A 17,100-nucleotide genomic window follows, 5' to 3' on the forward strand; every position below is an offset into this window, starting at 1 on the left:
AATCATTACGTAAAACATTCCCAATGATATTCACAATAATACAACGCCGTTATGTACGATAAATTAAATGTTTCGCTTTGAAGTGATACCGGCGAGAGAAAGAGAGAGAGAGAAAGAGAAAGATTGATTGTGATCATTATTCAATTGTTATACCGTGGCGTAGATATTAATTATGAGCACGAATGCGCCTTGTAGCGATTCGTTAAACGAAAGAATACGACGTGTCTTCAAGTACGTAGATAGTGGAGGTCCTGCGTTATCGCCGAGAGGTCGTACGCAAAGCTGATTATTCACGGGCAACGTCACAGTCTCGCATATTATTCGCGCGACAACGAAGACGATAAAAAAACGAAGCGAGCGAACCAGTTTGAAGAAGACTTGACTGGACCAATTGTAAATATCATTAAACCGCGATTTTTATCGAGTATAGCAATGCACGATTGGTTTTCGACCGTGAAGTTTCAAGTCAATAACAGTCTGGTTTCCGAACAAACGTGGGAAGCGTCGAACTCGCACGCCAAATAAAGTATCCACAGCGACATTAAGGTGACATTCTAGAAGATTGAATCATAATTGCGTGAGTAGAAAAATGGGTCTCTGGTCTCGGGGAGCCTGCAGAATCACGTAGCCATCTAAGGACACGTCTGCGTCGCATTTAGTTCCGCCGAACGTATCGCCAACAGTCTCTCTCTCTCTCTACGTGAAATCTGATTAATATGCAGAATAGCGGCGCTTAATACACCCGGTTCCTTCCTCTCTTTCATTAAGAAAATTTACCTCAATTTGCATAATGGAAAGATGGCCCCTTTCACGGTTTACTTTCCCAGAAGTGAAATTTCCAAGTGAATATACAAAGAATGCTGAAGTTATTCCTCCCTGAAGCGTCATCGCTTCATAGACTTGAATTGCGTATTATATTTTTTTATATATTTAAAAGTAGCAAATAAAAATTTCGATACACGTGATAATCAAGAGTACCTCGAAACATTCCTCGAATCTCATTTCAGGTCACCGTGAATAACGTTGAGATCGCGATGTATACTTTCGTAGAAGCGCCGAAAATCAGTTTCTCTTTCGTGAAAGATGCGCGTCGCTAATCGGGCTCGTAAACCCATTCGGGTTATCGAAGTCGCGCGACCTCGGCCCAAATGCTTCTACCGGTTAAAATACAACCGGTCTTGTAATCAACGTAATCGTATGCCACAGGGTAAATGTTCTGCTTTCTGAAAATTACAACGTATCATCCGCGCGCGCCGACCGTCACGTATTCATCGCCGACAAAGAGATAAGCTCGCAATCAAATATAAAGAAGGAAAGGGGAATACAAGCGCGGGATGTTACGGCATCGAGGAAGTAATTCAGCGAAACACGAAACCTAATAAATTCCGAGCTGGTACGAACGTAACAAAATTAAATTCCTTAAAAAAAAATTCTTTATTAAACGTTCGCGTAAATTAGAATGAAAAATGGGATATGGGATGATAAACTTCTACGTCATTATGTTGGAGTTTCAGTTCGCCAAGACCAATTAAGCTTTGCCGCTCCGTGACTGGTAATACCTTGACATTAAGAACAATCATTACTCTTCACTATTAACTGGCGAATCCTCTAATATCATCCAGAGAGAGGTGGGAAGGCGGGGGGGGGGGAATTTACCTCAGGGATTTTCTATATAATGAATTAACTCGGATATATATTCAGCGCTTGAATCTCATCTCGCGCCCACGTTGAAATAGCGCGACAAACACACGGTTGTTGGTTTTTTTTTCCCAAAAGAACAAAATCCCGAGACTCGTGATACCGAAATGATGAAAGTTCGGTGAATATCCACAGTTAATATAAATTCGGCACGGTTGATAAAGTAGCGTAAGCTTTGCGCGAAGCATTTTAATTGCCGATCGCAAAGCTCGCGCTCCCGTAATCTCTTTAATCCGCGAGATTTATGTGTAATCCGGTCTTAATATCTCCTCTCCTTCTTTCTCTCTTTTTCTTTCCTTTGCATTTCTTTCTTTCTCACTGTGTCGCTACATTGTTTGCGTTGTGGACACTAATGCCGCCGTAAAATCGCGAATAGCGTAAATAAAAGTTCGATCAGCGCGGGTACATGCAACGAGAATGCCATTTCGGAATTTTCCGAAACCGTCCAGGCGTATAGTGTGACGCCGCGATTCGAGTCGCGATATAGCACGGTACAGATATCCATGGCCGGACGGAGATGAAAGCCAGAAACATCGCGGAATTCTCGGACGCGATGGGATTTTGCGTCAATATCGCGCGCGGATCAAAAGAACGAAAAGAAACAATAAACGGGACCGTCGACAAGGTCGTCGTCGCAATAAATTCGACAAATGGAAACTTTTCGTGGAAGAATAGGAGACGAGGACCTTTAGCGTGTATTTAGTGTATATTTAGTAGATCGTTCTGTGTGTTAATCTAAGTTATGATCTCGTGAAATACGATATCACCCACGATTCTAATAGCAATAATTTTATTTCGCACAATTAATTCAAATTAATTAGTATTTTTGCTGTCAATATTTCATAAGACACGGTTATAATAACTTTTATCTTTAATCGTATGTAGAAAATTTTAGAAATTCAACTGCGCAGCATAGGTTTTACGTAATACGAGTGCTTTTAAAAAAATATGTTTTGCTGGCTTAAGTAAAAATTTCCGGCTATCTGTCTCCTTGGATGTCTAATCCTTCAGTTAAAAGTTACGAAGCTGTCTATCCGGTTGGAGAACCGGTAAATCTCGTTATTAATTCGTACGGCATTTCCACATGTCGACCGGTTATACAAATCTTTTCAAGAGTTGATTAAAATATAGTCGAGACGATTATAGCTTCGTTTCTAACGAGAAAGGATATATCAATCTCGATATCAAAGTTCGACCGTAAGGCCTTTCGAAAAACAGGACGATCGTTAATAATTACATATTGTATAATTTTAATACGATTAGTGTTTAGTTATTACGAATTCTATTATTGAAAATTCATTCTTTATACCTCATAACTAAATTAAGCTTTTGCAATTATCAAACTAATTATCAAGCAATAATCATATTAAAACCCAGTAATTATCGGGGTAATCGTATTAAAATCGTGCACTATATACTTATCAACTTATCATTAACATATAGTTATTCTGTTTTCCTGCCCTACGGCCGATATAATCGGTATGTAACGCGGATTACACGTGCCGCTCTCTCGTTAGACTGCGATTAATGATTGTACAGTCGAATAAATCTCGATTCTATCAGGGCTCGTAACCAGTTTAGCGTCGGTACGTGAGTATCATTCCAGTACATATATAAATTCTATCGAAATGCCACATCGTTATGTGCTTTGACATTTGCCGAAGATCATACGGATACGGATGAACTTTGAGGATGTAAGACGGTGCAAATTAACTGTTTATCATTTCAATATCAGACGCTCGTGAATTAACTTGTAGGAATATTTGTCTTGGACGGGAAGCATGATACAATCATGCGTTGCAAATTGTCCCGGATAAATAGAAAGCCATCATTTAACTTTCAATTGATGCGAGATATTTTTACCTACTTCGATTTATAATATCACGCATGTATCCACCTTTACTTACGTAACAGGAAATAATTATTATAATTTATTTATATTATCGCGAAATTTTTTTTTTTTTTTTTTTGTAAATTTTTATTTCTCTCTTTCTCTCTCCCTCTTTTTTTAGCATTATTTATTCAACAGTTTTTTTAACGGTTTTGTTATTAACATATCAAAACGGAGCTAAAGACGTCATAACGTTGCAGCAAAATGTTGCAACAATAATTTTTTGATATAATTACGATATTGTTCTCGTGCAATGTGTATTTTTGCAGCGTTTAACTCTATTTTTTATTTATCTAAAATGACGCGCCGTTTATATTTCAGCTTTTCGCGATCTTGCGATTCGGGAACCCAGCTGTGCGACATCGCGTGTGGTGCAAAACCACCTATCATCCCGATTACTGCGGAACGTCGCGGTGCGGTGCGGCGAGACGATTGAAGGTCAAGGGCTTACCTTGCCGAGTTCCTCCTCGTGTGGCGTTTCCACCCCGTAGAGCGGCACGCGTTCCCCGGTGAAGCTGTTAGTGTGTGTCAACGGCCGTTTCACCCCGCTGATATGCGACATAGCGGCGGGACCTCTTTGCACGCGGTCCTTCTTTTTCGCCGCCCGTGCGTCCACGCTACCCGCTGCGGCGACCGCATCCTCGATTCGCAAAGACGGCAAATCCAACTCCTGCTGCTTGTCTGCGGGCAAAAAAAGCGACGTGGATAAACGTACTTGGTTAATTTATTGGGGTGAGTAAGGTGAAAGGCAGTGAATTTCTGATTCTATCACGATAAATAATATATGATTGAATCACATTATATATGTAGATTAGATATTCTATATAGATATAGATTTTAGTATTTAAATGTTATATACAAAAAAAATTATAATCCATTGTCTTAGGTATAGAAAAAATTTATTGCGCTCGTCACTGCACCGTGCAATCGCATTCTCTGCGCTTGAATACATGATTAAAATGACAATGCATTTGTATATTGCGTCTTTGATTATAGATTACTGACGTTCGTTTATCACGCGATGTTTGCAATTAGATCGACTGATAAATTCATGTTTTATAATCCGTCTTGTAACACATGACAACGTTAAAAGAATCATTATTCGACCGAGTGCAAGTAAGATTATATGCATTTGAATAGTATTGTACATGTTTCACGAGGGCGCAAAATTTTCCATTTTCTATCACGCCACTTGGCTGCAACTTCGAAAAAAAAATTTTTTTGTCCGTCGTCGACTTTCGATAATCCGATTTCAGTCGAGCGGAACTCGTTTAGGAAACTAACGAAATCAGCGCGTCAGAAGCGAATTTTGCTGAGAATCGCCGCAAGGCAAGGTTGCTCTACCAGATAGAACGATTTTCAACGTGACGTCACGTCGAGAAATCATATATCTTTTATATTTCTCTTCTTTATTTTCTTGCGTGACGCTATCGAATGCAAAGGAATGAAGTGCGATCCCTCGCTGATTATAAACCTTGCGCGACTACAACCGGACCGTTCGTTCGGACAAAGCGAGCTAACCAGAATGGCTACGGTCTTTCAAGGGCTTTTAATACGTAAGAGCGCTCGTTTTATTGCACCCATAAACTTGCTTCCGGCGATGACCTCGTTAGACGCACTCTCTCGTGAGTTTCTTTTCATTCGTTGTCTCCGGTATTCGCGCGAAAAGACGCAGTCTTGTTCTGAGAGAGAAGAGGAGTACGATATATACGTCAATTCCGCACTTATAATTTGTGTCGCTTTATTCTCATTTGGCAATAATCTCGCCAAGGAAAAGAATCACGTTTATCACGTACCGAGGAAGGTGCTGCAGATGTATTCCGAGATCTGATTCCCAGACTTGGACGATTCTGAGAAATGCGACAGCTCCTTGTTCAGCATTCTCTTGAACTGTAACGAAAAGATAAAAGAGTTGATCATTAGGAGAGCGATTGGGGAAAGTAATTGTGCAATATTTCGTTTGTGTTTCACAAATCGATAAATTATCGGTAACGGTACAATAGAGCATTAATTGTACTCATAAATGAGCAATACCATTATTTTCCATCCTCAAAAGTCAGATATTTCACACCTTGAGAAGAATCTATATGATTTTACGGTTATGTAAGCGCCGTGAAATTAAATTACCTGAGATGGAGCAATATTTCTATCGCCATTCTTTCTACTAAAACGACTCCAGATATACATTTGCCAAGGCGACAGAAAAAACGCCATTTTCCTGGATTTACGATTTTCATGGAAAAACGGATAACAACGAAGACTGAGCTCGGAAGCGTCTAACCCGAGACGCTGGGAGAAAGAAAAAGAACCGGGGTCAAAGGAGAAATCCTAGGAGATGGGTTACAAATATCTGCGAGGAGAACCGGTGAATCCTCTCCCACGAGCCTTCTCTCTTATTCTCTCGCGTGATTCTCAACCCTTATCTTGTCACGAATATTTACGTCATTCATGCGTAGATATATTGCCCGTCGAAGCGTCGCGGGGGACACGCGCACCGTGAGGCTCACACGCGGCAAACAAAGCCGGCCCCGTCATTTACGCTTTCCGCTCTTATCGGTAGCACTATCGCCGGCGTATATCATCTTTACACAGGCGTGTGGCGAACGTGCGTGCGCTCACGTCGATAGATAAACGCAAATATATGTGTTTCGCGCAAATATATATACTTGTCGCGCAAGCCGGAGTAATGACCTGCGGGGCGGATTGATATAATTGGATAATTCCGCCGCGCGGAATAACACGCTGATTAAGTGCCCTTTGTAGTCCGATATATTTCGGCACGCGCTTCGTGCCATCGCGCATCCCGTTGCGAAAAAATTCATGGCAGTTGATTTTACAAAATCGACGAGCTGTCTCGGATTTTCTGATTTTTTTTTCGCGTTTGTCACTCGCTCCTCGCTCGAGTCACTTCGCAGCTATTTTGAACTTTACCGTTGAACTCGTTGAACTTTATCGTTTGACCCCCTTTCGTTGAACATAGATAGACGCCTCGCACATTTATCGGAATAAATAATATAATTATCGTGTACCCGCTGCCTGCTTATTACGTGTACCGAAGACGGGGCAAAACGAGCGATAAGAAGGTATAGCAATAACGTGCATTGCCGTACTTTTTATCAAACTATCTGCGGCAATTACCTCTCTTGTCTAACGTAGTTACATTTGTGACATACGATAATTTCAATAATTTGATCTTCAAGAATATCTTCGAATAACAAGAGAAAAATGAAACGATAAGAGGCGTGTCAGATTGACTCGGAGATTCCTATCCCCATTTCGCATTTCGATATTCGTTCCTTCAATTTTACACGTAATTTTACACCAACAACATTCTCAGACCCGGTATTACAATGCTTTTTAGATAAGCCTTCTCGTTATCGATCCTCTCGCAAAGCAAAATAATGTTCTATCATTTTACTACCGACGAAAACGTTTCGTCGAGACACTTCAACAAGCGAGCAGTCATTCGCAATTGGAAAGCGCGAAATTGTTTGCTTGTTCGTGAAATATCGGCGTGGCGTGGCGTGGCGTTTATTACGATGCTTCTCCAAACGTGAAGTGCTTCCACGGCGCAAGACACGGTACCATAAAGATAAGGAGGATTTCGAAAGGCTTAAGTGGGTCGACGGGGAAAACTTGAGCGAAATGTGCGCTCGCCGTGTGTATGTAGGCGAAAAATAAAAATCGGCGTACAATCGAACGTATCTTCTGCCTCTTCTCCGTTTAATACGAGTTACGTTGGCTAATGCACTTCATTCGGGTACACTATTGTGCAATAGGATTTTCCAAGTGCGACGAGTCCAGCGAAAATTGAGGCCCGGTTTAACGGCGAAGCGGCGGCGTGCCGCTGTGCGTTATGTCGCGAAACTAACAGCTCGCGCAATCTCGTTTCAGGTAGTCACGTCGAGATTTCGCGAAGGAGCAAAAGCCGCCATAAATTTAGCACTATTTGCAGACTAATATCTCCTTCTGCGATAATTTCTAGTACATTATACCGTAATTAGACGCGCTCTTTCTCTTTCTCGTTTTGAAAGTAACGTAACAAGACCCTGTTACCTTATAGGGTACAATATAATTACTGATTACTAATTAGCACGATAAAACAGTTCGTTTAAAACAAAACACTAACGAACTGTCTTAAAAAGTTTTATTGATCCGATTCGCCTCGGTCTATCCTACACTTAGAAAAAAAATTTGTTGATCCCAAAAAATATTTAGTCCGATACGAGCAACTAAATATTTTAGGTAGTTTAACTAAACATTAGTTGTTTCAACAATAGTTTCAACAATAGATATATCAAATCTCTGCCTCCAGATTGTAATCTGGCAAACGTATTTGTTTCATGCGAAAATAAGATTAATGATTCTACGTATTATTACCGAAAGTGATAATTTTTTAGTGATGTAACGTCATTAAAAACCCACATTGACAGTCGTAACGTAGATAAATCGCATTGATGATAAACAGATAAATATGAAAAACAACGATAAAGTAATTACGTTCGATCAACCAGATTTGCGAGATAAAACTACTTAATTAAGACTTAAGGACATAAGCAAGACGATGAATCTATATGAGAAAGTATCTGCGGATAAAAAATGTTACAATTGCTTCTCCTCTTCTTCTTCTTCCTTCCTCAAATTCTATATGATCAAGATGGAATAACCCGATCGATGTGACGACAACGTCGTTGCGTCTATTTGCGAGTCACCTTTTTTCCATAATTATCGTTGAACTTTCATTGAAATGTCGTAAAAGGTCAAGATCGCGTTGTCGCGCCTTATAGTACTTGCCCCGGATATGATTTTCATATACATTAATCGTTCGTGGTAATCAAATCATTGTCTCGCGTGATTCATTTTCTATGTTTGAAATCTCGTGCTGAGCTTCATACGCCAATCTCGTTTCTCACTAAGCCCAGATTACCAGTCATTAGTCATCTGAACATCGGGACTACATCCTAATACGTTATTAGCCAGTGAACAGCTCTTTCTTTCCTCCCCTCTATGCTCTCGTACAATCGTGAAACTTTCTCTCTCCTGTGCTCTACGCTCTCCTATAGTTACAAAGCTAAATAAAGACGAAATCTTTGCTTTATTACGAAAAGAAGACAACCATTAACTTCCCGGGAACATTAGTTGCTACGTCCGACGCGAGCACGTTACGTCAAAGAATCTTACATAAGAAACGCGTTTGAATACTTTCATCCGGGTATTTGCAGTTGTAAAATGTGAACGAATATAACGGAAAATCGCGGATTTACGTGTCGCGACATCGTGTGTTTGCGCGACGAGGATAAAATCACAAGCTTTCCGCACAGTGCCTCGTTATTATGACGCGCGCGCGAGTTAGCATTGATTAAACTCGGCGTGATTGCTTGACCCCGTGATATCTGCCAATATCTCGAGTTTGGTTCGACCGTACAATCTGCCGCTTGTTCATTCACGGACAATCACCGTATACCGTCTACTCGCGTTAAGCATTTCAGTTAAGTCGTTCGATCTCCCGACGAAAAACGGCGTAATTTATAATACCGTGTTTACAGCGCGCATCTCGATATCGGACTCTTTAGATAAAGTTCAAAAGAGTGATTCCTGTGAAACGACTTGATCGATTAGTCTTCGCTAATATATCTCTATAGATAAGCTACCGCGCTTTCTGCGCGATCGGATTTCGCGCCGAACCACTTGTTAATCGCTCAATTTACTAATCGAGATCCCATCGCCCTATACTATCTGAGATAACATTAGCGTCTCAAGAGTTTTCGATGAAAGGCTTCTCTTTCGCAGAAAACTCTTTCGAGTGACGATAAAGCTACTCGGAAGTATTGACAAGTTTGACAGCTATTAGACGGAAGACACGTGAGATTGCGGCGATAACGCGATCTATAATTGAACAATGAGTGTACCTGATGTTATCGCACGATGTGCGTCCTATCGTTTCTTCGCACGATTGTTCGATAATTTAGAAATCAGGTCAAATGATTCAGATGAAAAATGCGTCGCCGGATGGTTGCGCGGACCATCCGTTAACCTCACGGCATTGCGACAACGGCAGCGAACGAATGCCCTCGTGCGCGATCGATCGTCTTTCGAAATCGCGGCGCTTTTATTTGCCCGATTTACCAGATGGCAGATGGCCGCGGTGAGATCTAACATTGATTCGTGTTGATAAAGTCGGATATGACAGGTACACATTAACACATTGCGTGTTTTCTCTTATAATTATTTCCTCGATTATGTACCTCAATTAATCAATTTCCTCGTTAACAAATTGCTGTAATTCGTTAAGATATTGATAGACTGCATCAAATCATTATTATAGATAATCAGGAATTAATTTAATTTTTATGAATTAGAATCAATTTAAATATCGGTATAAACGCGATTTGATTTCAGCGTTCGGAAAATTATAGATCTAGAAAATTTTTGTGGTTTCTATTATATACTTATTTTATATGCCTATTCTTATCCATGCCGTCCATTTACTACGAGTAAAACGTCACGTTGTGTGTTGCATTCCCGAAATTAGCCAAGACCTATACGTCGGATCCCTAATCCCTAATCCCTCGGGAGAAGTCAACACCCGCGTGGGATACGTCATCCCGATTAGACCGAGATTCAAACATAATCCTCAAATTACCTGCACCGCCATGATGCTGGCCAAGGCTGTGAGGTCCGCCAGGGTCCTCAGGTAATTGAAATACCTAGCGGACTCGTCCATTTTGCCTGTTCCCACCTCGCCGCTCGTCATTTGTACCATGGTACCGGTTTGCGACTGCGGCCCGACTACTGCACACAGCTCACGCCTGAAAGAAGTTTCCCTGACGAGGGAAAACTTCGGACGGGAGGAGTCTCTGGATTTTCCTCGAACTTCCCGATCGGCGAAGCCTCTCTCGAATCTCGAAGGATCCTCTTCACGGAGGAAGGATTACGTGTTACACGTGTCGCGAATTATCGGCGAACTGCTCCAGTTCCGGGTGTGCTCCCGGAGGCGCGCGAGTTCGATGACCGACGATTCGGAGCGTGACGGTGCGGAGAGTCGTCACGGACGGGCACTTTCTTGTGTGATTCACACCGACAAGTTCACCACTCACTCGCCTACGAGCGGCACCACGGCTCTTGCCGAGCCGCCCGACTGCTAAACGTAGTCTACGTGCCTGAAACGCAGAGCCCGGGCCTTTTATCTCGGCGGTGGTGGCGGCTGCGGCGGCGGCGGCTGGTCGGCTATCTCTGTCCCTGTCATTCGTTTCGCTTCTCCCTTCCTTCTCGCACGTCTCACGCGTACTCACGTCTCTTTCTCTCTCCGCTCCACTTCGGCACGAGGAGATGAGAGACGCGCGACACGGGGATCGCGAAACGGAATGCATCGAACGAGCTGATGCGTGCACAATTGCGATACCACGCGACGTTCGTATACTGCTGCTTACCGTATTTATCTCGCACGCGAACGGATGTAAATTTTAAAAGGCTCTATAACGTCTCGTCGCGACAACAGTCAAAGTTAATTAAGCTCTAGCGTTTTTCATTGCCCGTTTCTAGATTGCAATCTTATCTACGACGCAGAACAAGAAAATTTACTCAACTAAAGTTATCTGAAACTTCAAGCTACCTGGCTGCGCTGCAGCAGAATTTGATACTTTCAAAATTCCGACAACAGCGAAGATTAATTCTGTTAGTTTGATATAATTAGACTCAAGTGTCAAGATTTCACTTCAAAACGAATCTGAAATTTGCCGCGTTTACTCATTAATATTTAATCTATTGTATTTATTTCGAAAAGTTGGTGTTGTCGTTTCGATGAAATGTACGTGCCATTTCCCCGATTCAGATTTATAGCGGGATTGGAAACAAAGCATTGTCCATATAAAGGCTGTGTACTGCGAAGTGAATATATCCATAATGTAGAGGATCTTCGCGTATTCCATGCGTGGGCTTTCAAAGACTTTTTCATTAGTATTCATTACTGGGAAATTCCTCGGTATTGTGCAGATTGCAAAGAGGAACTATAGTTACGCGCGGAAGTAATATCTAATTCTCCTAATTCACGTCCTATTGCAATAATCCCTTGTTGCAGAGATAGAACACAGTCAAGACAGTTTCACGTATAAGCAGCTCAAAGAGGCTATCAATAGACAACGCGTCGGTAGACACGCGCCAATTGATACGTGCCAAATTCGTAAAATCAGGACGACAACATACTCGTTTCACGTTTCATTGATTACTTCGTTTAAATTAACGCTGAGAAAATGTATACCTATAAAAAAAAATTCTGTCGTGCAGTAGAAGAAATTGCAAATTTTTGCATTTATTTAAATGTATTCCGCGTTCTTTATTCACTTTCGACTGCTTTCAGATACTTGTTCTACTTCTTGGGGATCGCTAAACAATGGAGTCCAATGATAAATTTGGCCTTACGACGAATCCGAAGTGGAAAACCCAGCCCGCCACTTATCTAAGAACCTGTCGCCTGTGTTTCGAGAGTTGAAGTTTTACTTAGAAGAGAATTGCGCATCAAAATCCATTTTATCCGTCCGTTCGCTCAATTCTAAAATTATAACTTGAAAAATGTTTTCTCGTAAAAAAAAAGACAAAAAAACTTTTTTAAAACAGGAAAAATTCCTCTTGTTTTTGCATTTCAAATAACCGGGTTTTCTTTCTCTTGCGCAATTCGTTTATTTTTGCTCCGCAGAAATCGACGTCCGTTTAATAGGAATTAACAGTAAACAAAAAATATTAGTAACGAAACTTGCGGATGACAACTTCTGATGATGTTTGCGCGAAACTCGTTAAAAAATGTTTCGCCGTGCATGAGCTGCGCCGATAATTAGTAATTAGTTTAGAACTACGGGAATATATACCTGACACGACGTATGCGTCATTCGGGCCGTCGATTCAAGAATTGCCATCTTCGTCATATCGCCCAATTTTGCCGCGTATTTTTTTTTCTTGCTGAATTCGTCACGGCGCAATAAATCTAACTTTTCGTATATACTGATCCGAAATTTCTTCCGTGCCCGTTTATCAAAATTTAAGCGATTGGCGATGACAAAACTAATTCATCATTGTACATGAATAAGCAGGGTTACACATGACGCGACCAATGTTTGACGATGTAAAAGATCATTAAATATTCCGCGTCATCCTTTGTTTCGCGACTGAAATTCACGTATCACCCAGTGACGAATACTTAATTAGCCTATCGTAAAAGGAGGGACGTATAATTTTTTGCGTATGCTCGACACTTCGGCATGTTGCAATAGCGTATGTTTTTAGGTAACAATTTGAAATATTGCAATATGTATACACGTGTATATTTTGTATTATTATCAATTAGAAACATACTTATCAATTTATCGTTATACGAAGAAATCGTTATCTTTCGCGAAGTAATACGTAATATGCTGAAGATGTAAGATAGATACCTGTATTACGCTTTTATCACGAACACACATTTATCTCAAGCGATGAAATACAAAATACAAATAAATTTCTTACGATTTAGAAGAATCCAGGAATGAGAGAGAGAGCTCGATTTTTATACACATAAAAAGGTGAATTTCTTATCCAAATTCTTCGTAAAATGGAAAAAGGAATGTATAGTTTTCAGAAAACTAATATCGTATACCTATTTATATTGAAGTAGCAATTATTGAACTACCTTTCGTACTGTGTTGATCTTATTTCACTTTCGTACGTCACGATACGCCGAAATATGCGTAACAGAAACACAAAACGAGAAAGTTGTTATGTATCATCCAAGTTTTCCGGAACGAGACTATACATTCTTCTTCTCGTTCGTAGATACGCGATCAAAGGAAAAAATCCAGGAACACAGGAAGCTATAGCTTCGTCTATAGCTTCGTCTATAAAAACCCGACTAATTATTTTCGCGGAAACGACGGTCGTCATCATGCCAGAAATGCCGGCAGTTGTCTCTCCATGTACATTACAACGAACTCTCGGCTATTAAAAATAGAGCCTCGCCGGGGCGCGCTCTCGTCCACTCGATGCGGAGTGACCGCGCAAAAATGACAGTTTCGCAAGCGACAATAATGCCACCCGCATTAATGCCGCTCGCCTGCCCGGCTCGCTCCGTGCTCGGCACACGCGCACGCACGCATTCGCGGTTTAACGCGCAAACAAACAACATGTCCTATAACTGGGGAAGCACGATCGATGCACCTAACGCCTCAGTGACGAAAAACATGAATGTCCCGCGAGGAGCAACCAGATTATCGATCGTTGCGCAGCCGATGCATATGTGGGCCGTCAAAAATAGCCCAGTTCCTCCTTCTAACGGATGGAAGAAGGTCACGGTAATGAACTATTTCACTTATTTTTACGCTCCTCGTCCTATCCGGTTATCGCTAGTGCTCTGTTCTATCGCCGATGTGTTTTAATGCGAGAATCATTCGCGGTTAAGATACAACCTATAGAGAATAAGCGATGCGGCATGCGCGTTTCACGTTTTATTTCCATTAGTCTTATTTATTATGCATTATCATACGACACAATACACACAAATCGTATGAATGAGACAATTATAGAGCTTGATAGTACTTTTTTACCTTGCAGTTCTATATATAATACGATAACACTTGATTGATGTAATAAATGTTACATCGTGTGCGCTCGGTGCGTCGGTCAGCTTCAAACAGTAGACGAGAACCAGTCATATAATGTTCTCGCGCTAGAGGAGAAGATTCAGCGGCAGCGAAGGAGGAGAATTTAGCGACGGCGGAGGAACCAAATATCCCTTCTTCCGCCGCTAATCGATTCATCATCTGATTCTAATAGTTCCTTACCGCGCGGCAAACGTTTCCACGTTCTGTATGATGTATGCGCGCAGCTAGGAGCCGTAAATCGTCGAGCCGGTTAGCTTGGCGAACAACGAGAATACAGCGCAAACTCCGAGCGCGCGCACATACGTATATACATACGACGACGTCATGAATGCTTTCCCAAATCTTCTGAATACCTGCTGAATATTATACCTTCTGAAGATAGTGTCCTAGTCAAGTAATAGATAGCTATTATTATCTATTATTTGACTCCGACGCGGCTATCTTCAGGTAGAAAAGCATTTATACGCGACGCTGCGTTGTGTGTACGTGCCTTCTCTCGGGTACGTATATCCCTACCACCCCAGATTTTCTAGTGAGCTCTTCATTCTGTCATCAATTATTGCTAATAATTGAGGCTTATATAAAGGGATTAAATTGGATTAATTTGATATCGCGTCTGCAATGGACTGAAAAACAGTTCACTACATAATCGTTAACTGTTTATGAATCTCAGGGTCATATATTTTTTTGATAACAATATTCTTTTGAAGTATGGGATATATAGGACATCGTCTTAAGAGATAAAACTCGTAAACATATAATATATTCTGTTTAGGATAAATTTTCTGCTTTCGACTCATAATTCTCAGATGTCCCATTATGTCCCAAAAAAAGCTATTACATAAAAATCTTGAAATTCAGAAAATGTATATATATATTAATATATATATATATATATATATATATATATATATATATAGTTTACAGTATAAAAGAGTAAGAAGGAAGACCCGTCTTCTGTTAATGATTAATTTTCTTAAAAATATCAGTTCTTGTCAAGCGGAAATTATGAAGAAAATTGAACATCGGCCAATCTTCATCATCGCGTAGAGCGTAAGTCTTTCTCAATTTCTAATTTCTCTTTAAAATATGTCATTGATCGCGATAATCCCGCGATGGGAGAGCGCCGAAAGCGTCTATAAGACGCAAATCTATTTCCTATATCCGACATCTCCTCGAATATGCCATTCCCTCTTCAATGTTCGATTTCCGCTTGTTTGCTGACGTGTATGTAAATTGCATAATAAATTTTGCCGAGACAAAAGATGCGCGATACGACAAGCGCGATCGATGATTTATGAAAAGATGTTTTGATTTATTCTGTAATATGCTCCGTCGCATATATTCTCGAGATGTTTATTTACATTTTACAGTATATCTTTAATTTTTTTCAATATGCACAGTAGATGCAGATTACGTCGACAACAATTGGATGATAAGATAAGCGTTATTGCACGAAGACAATTTACGATCTATTTCTGGGCGTATTCCAACATTTTGCCGTGTTTCTCGTTGTGCATCTGCACGGACACGGACCGAGACGTGCGAAAGTTCGAGGATGCAGTGATTATTACAATACATTCGCGATCTCCCTCTCTCAAGAAGAGGCTTTTTTTCGCAGGCGTTACGTAACTATTGACAAAAATCATTTCGCTCGCCGGCGCCGTGTTTCGCGTCGGCGGCGGCGCCGGCGCCGCTAACACGAGTCGCCGACGTTAACAGCCCGCGAAAGTGACGGACGTTCATGGTCCGAATAATGCCACGACCACGAGAATTATAACATTTATGAGACAATCATGGAGAACTCACACGCACCCCGCGGTCTGCTTAATTGTCGCGAACGATACGACGCGCTTGGATAATTTCTCTCGTTTCGTACTTTTTTTCTGCTCTCGTTGTAGGTATGTAGACTGTCGTCTTCTACGATTTCCTATTTTTACGAGCAAACGGGGAGATTCCAAATGAGTTGTGTAATCAAGTATGCACACACGCTATTTGATTCTATCACGCGCAACTATACGCTCGCCACGATACGTTCGGTAGCCGATACGATGAATGCGATGAAATCATTTGCCGAGAGCAATAATTTATTGGTCTTTCGATTTTTATTGAAAAGTACTCGATCTATCTCTCTGATAACACCGTGTACACTTGGCGCGTGGAGAGGAGCTGATATAAAAAGTCGAGAAGCGAAATGTCCGTACATCTTTATTATTGTTCTACTAGCAACTGCACACGAGGCGGACACGTGCCGCGGGCATCGACTACTTATTGGGTACAATCACCGAACAAGCATCACGAGGCTCATATGCGATCGGATTGCGATGTATTTGACGTATCCGATCACGCAATCTTGTTTCTCAACGTCGATCGGCAATATCACTGCGGAACAGTCGTGTTCAGTGCGCGGGAAATCGTTCGGGAAATTCGATAAGCTCATTTTCTCGTGGCTAAATATAGATAACTAAATATATATAATTAAATATAAATAATTTGTACACTTTTATCTCTCTCTGTCTTAATGACAGATTTTGTACGAAACAGAAACTATTATAGTTCTGCAAAAGCTTTTAATATTTTTGTTATTTTCTTTTATGTAAAAGAAGCAATTAATTCGTTTGCAACTGATAATAAAGATACTCTTTTTATAAATTTTTTATGTTACGTTTTCCAATATTAATTTTAAACTTCCATCAGCGTCTCAAAGTACAAGAAAAAATTCACATAAATATGTCAATTATCGATCGTACAGCTTTGATCGATACTCATATATTGCTATTGCTCTTCTTATAGAAAAAAAAAACTTGTATGTTCTCGTACTACTCTTTCATATATTACAAATTATTATTAAATTAAATGTATATAATATATTCATTATACATT

The 17,100-nt window shown here is 40.7% G+C and overlaps 1 protein-coding gene and 1 long non-coding RNA gene across 21 annotated transcripts in view; one reads left to right on the plus strand and one right to left on the minus strand.

Moving 5' to 3' along the window:
• Positions 1-17,100, minus strand: part of Dnc (phosphodiesterase dunce) — a 317,538-nt gene that overhangs the window by 5,044 nt on the left and 295,394 nt on the right. For 18 of the 19 annotated variants that reach the window (XM_077410119.1, XM_077410117.1, XM_077410118.1 and 15 more), the window contains 2 exons: positions 5,386-5,479; positions 4,041-4,270 (listed from right to left, as the gene is read on the minus strand). In XM_077410119.1, the coding sequence (XP_077266245.1) occupies positions 4,041-4,270; positions 5,386-5,479 (324 nt within the window). Of the gene's footprint in view, positions 1-4,040; positions 4,271-5,385; positions 5,480-10,232; positions 10,750-17,100 lie in introns of those variants that run through there. The other variant, XM_077410133.1, reaches the window with a different exon arrangement.
• LOC143899674 (uncharacterized) lies at positions 5-14,986 on the plus strand. Of its 2 annotated transcripts, XR_013257570.1 has the most exons (4): positions 5-546; positions 3,911-4,321; positions 11,946-13,908; positions 14,168-14,986. It is a non-coding gene; the product is annotated as an uncharacterized LOC143899674 (long non-coding RNA). The 2 variants fall into 2 exon arrangements; XR_013257569.1 differs by lacking the exon at positions 14,168-14,986 and having other exon boundaries at positions 34-546; positions 11,946-14,145.

Source organism: Temnothorax americanus, unplaced genomic scaffold (assembly GCF_048541705.1).
Source record: "Temnothorax americanus isolate GAGA-0224 unplaced genomic scaffold, ASM4854170v1 Scaffold28, whole genome shotgun sequence".
In the NCBI taxonomy this organism is placed as follows: Eukaryota; Metazoa; Arthropoda; class Insecta; order Hymenoptera; family Formicidae; genus Temnothorax; species Temnothorax americanus.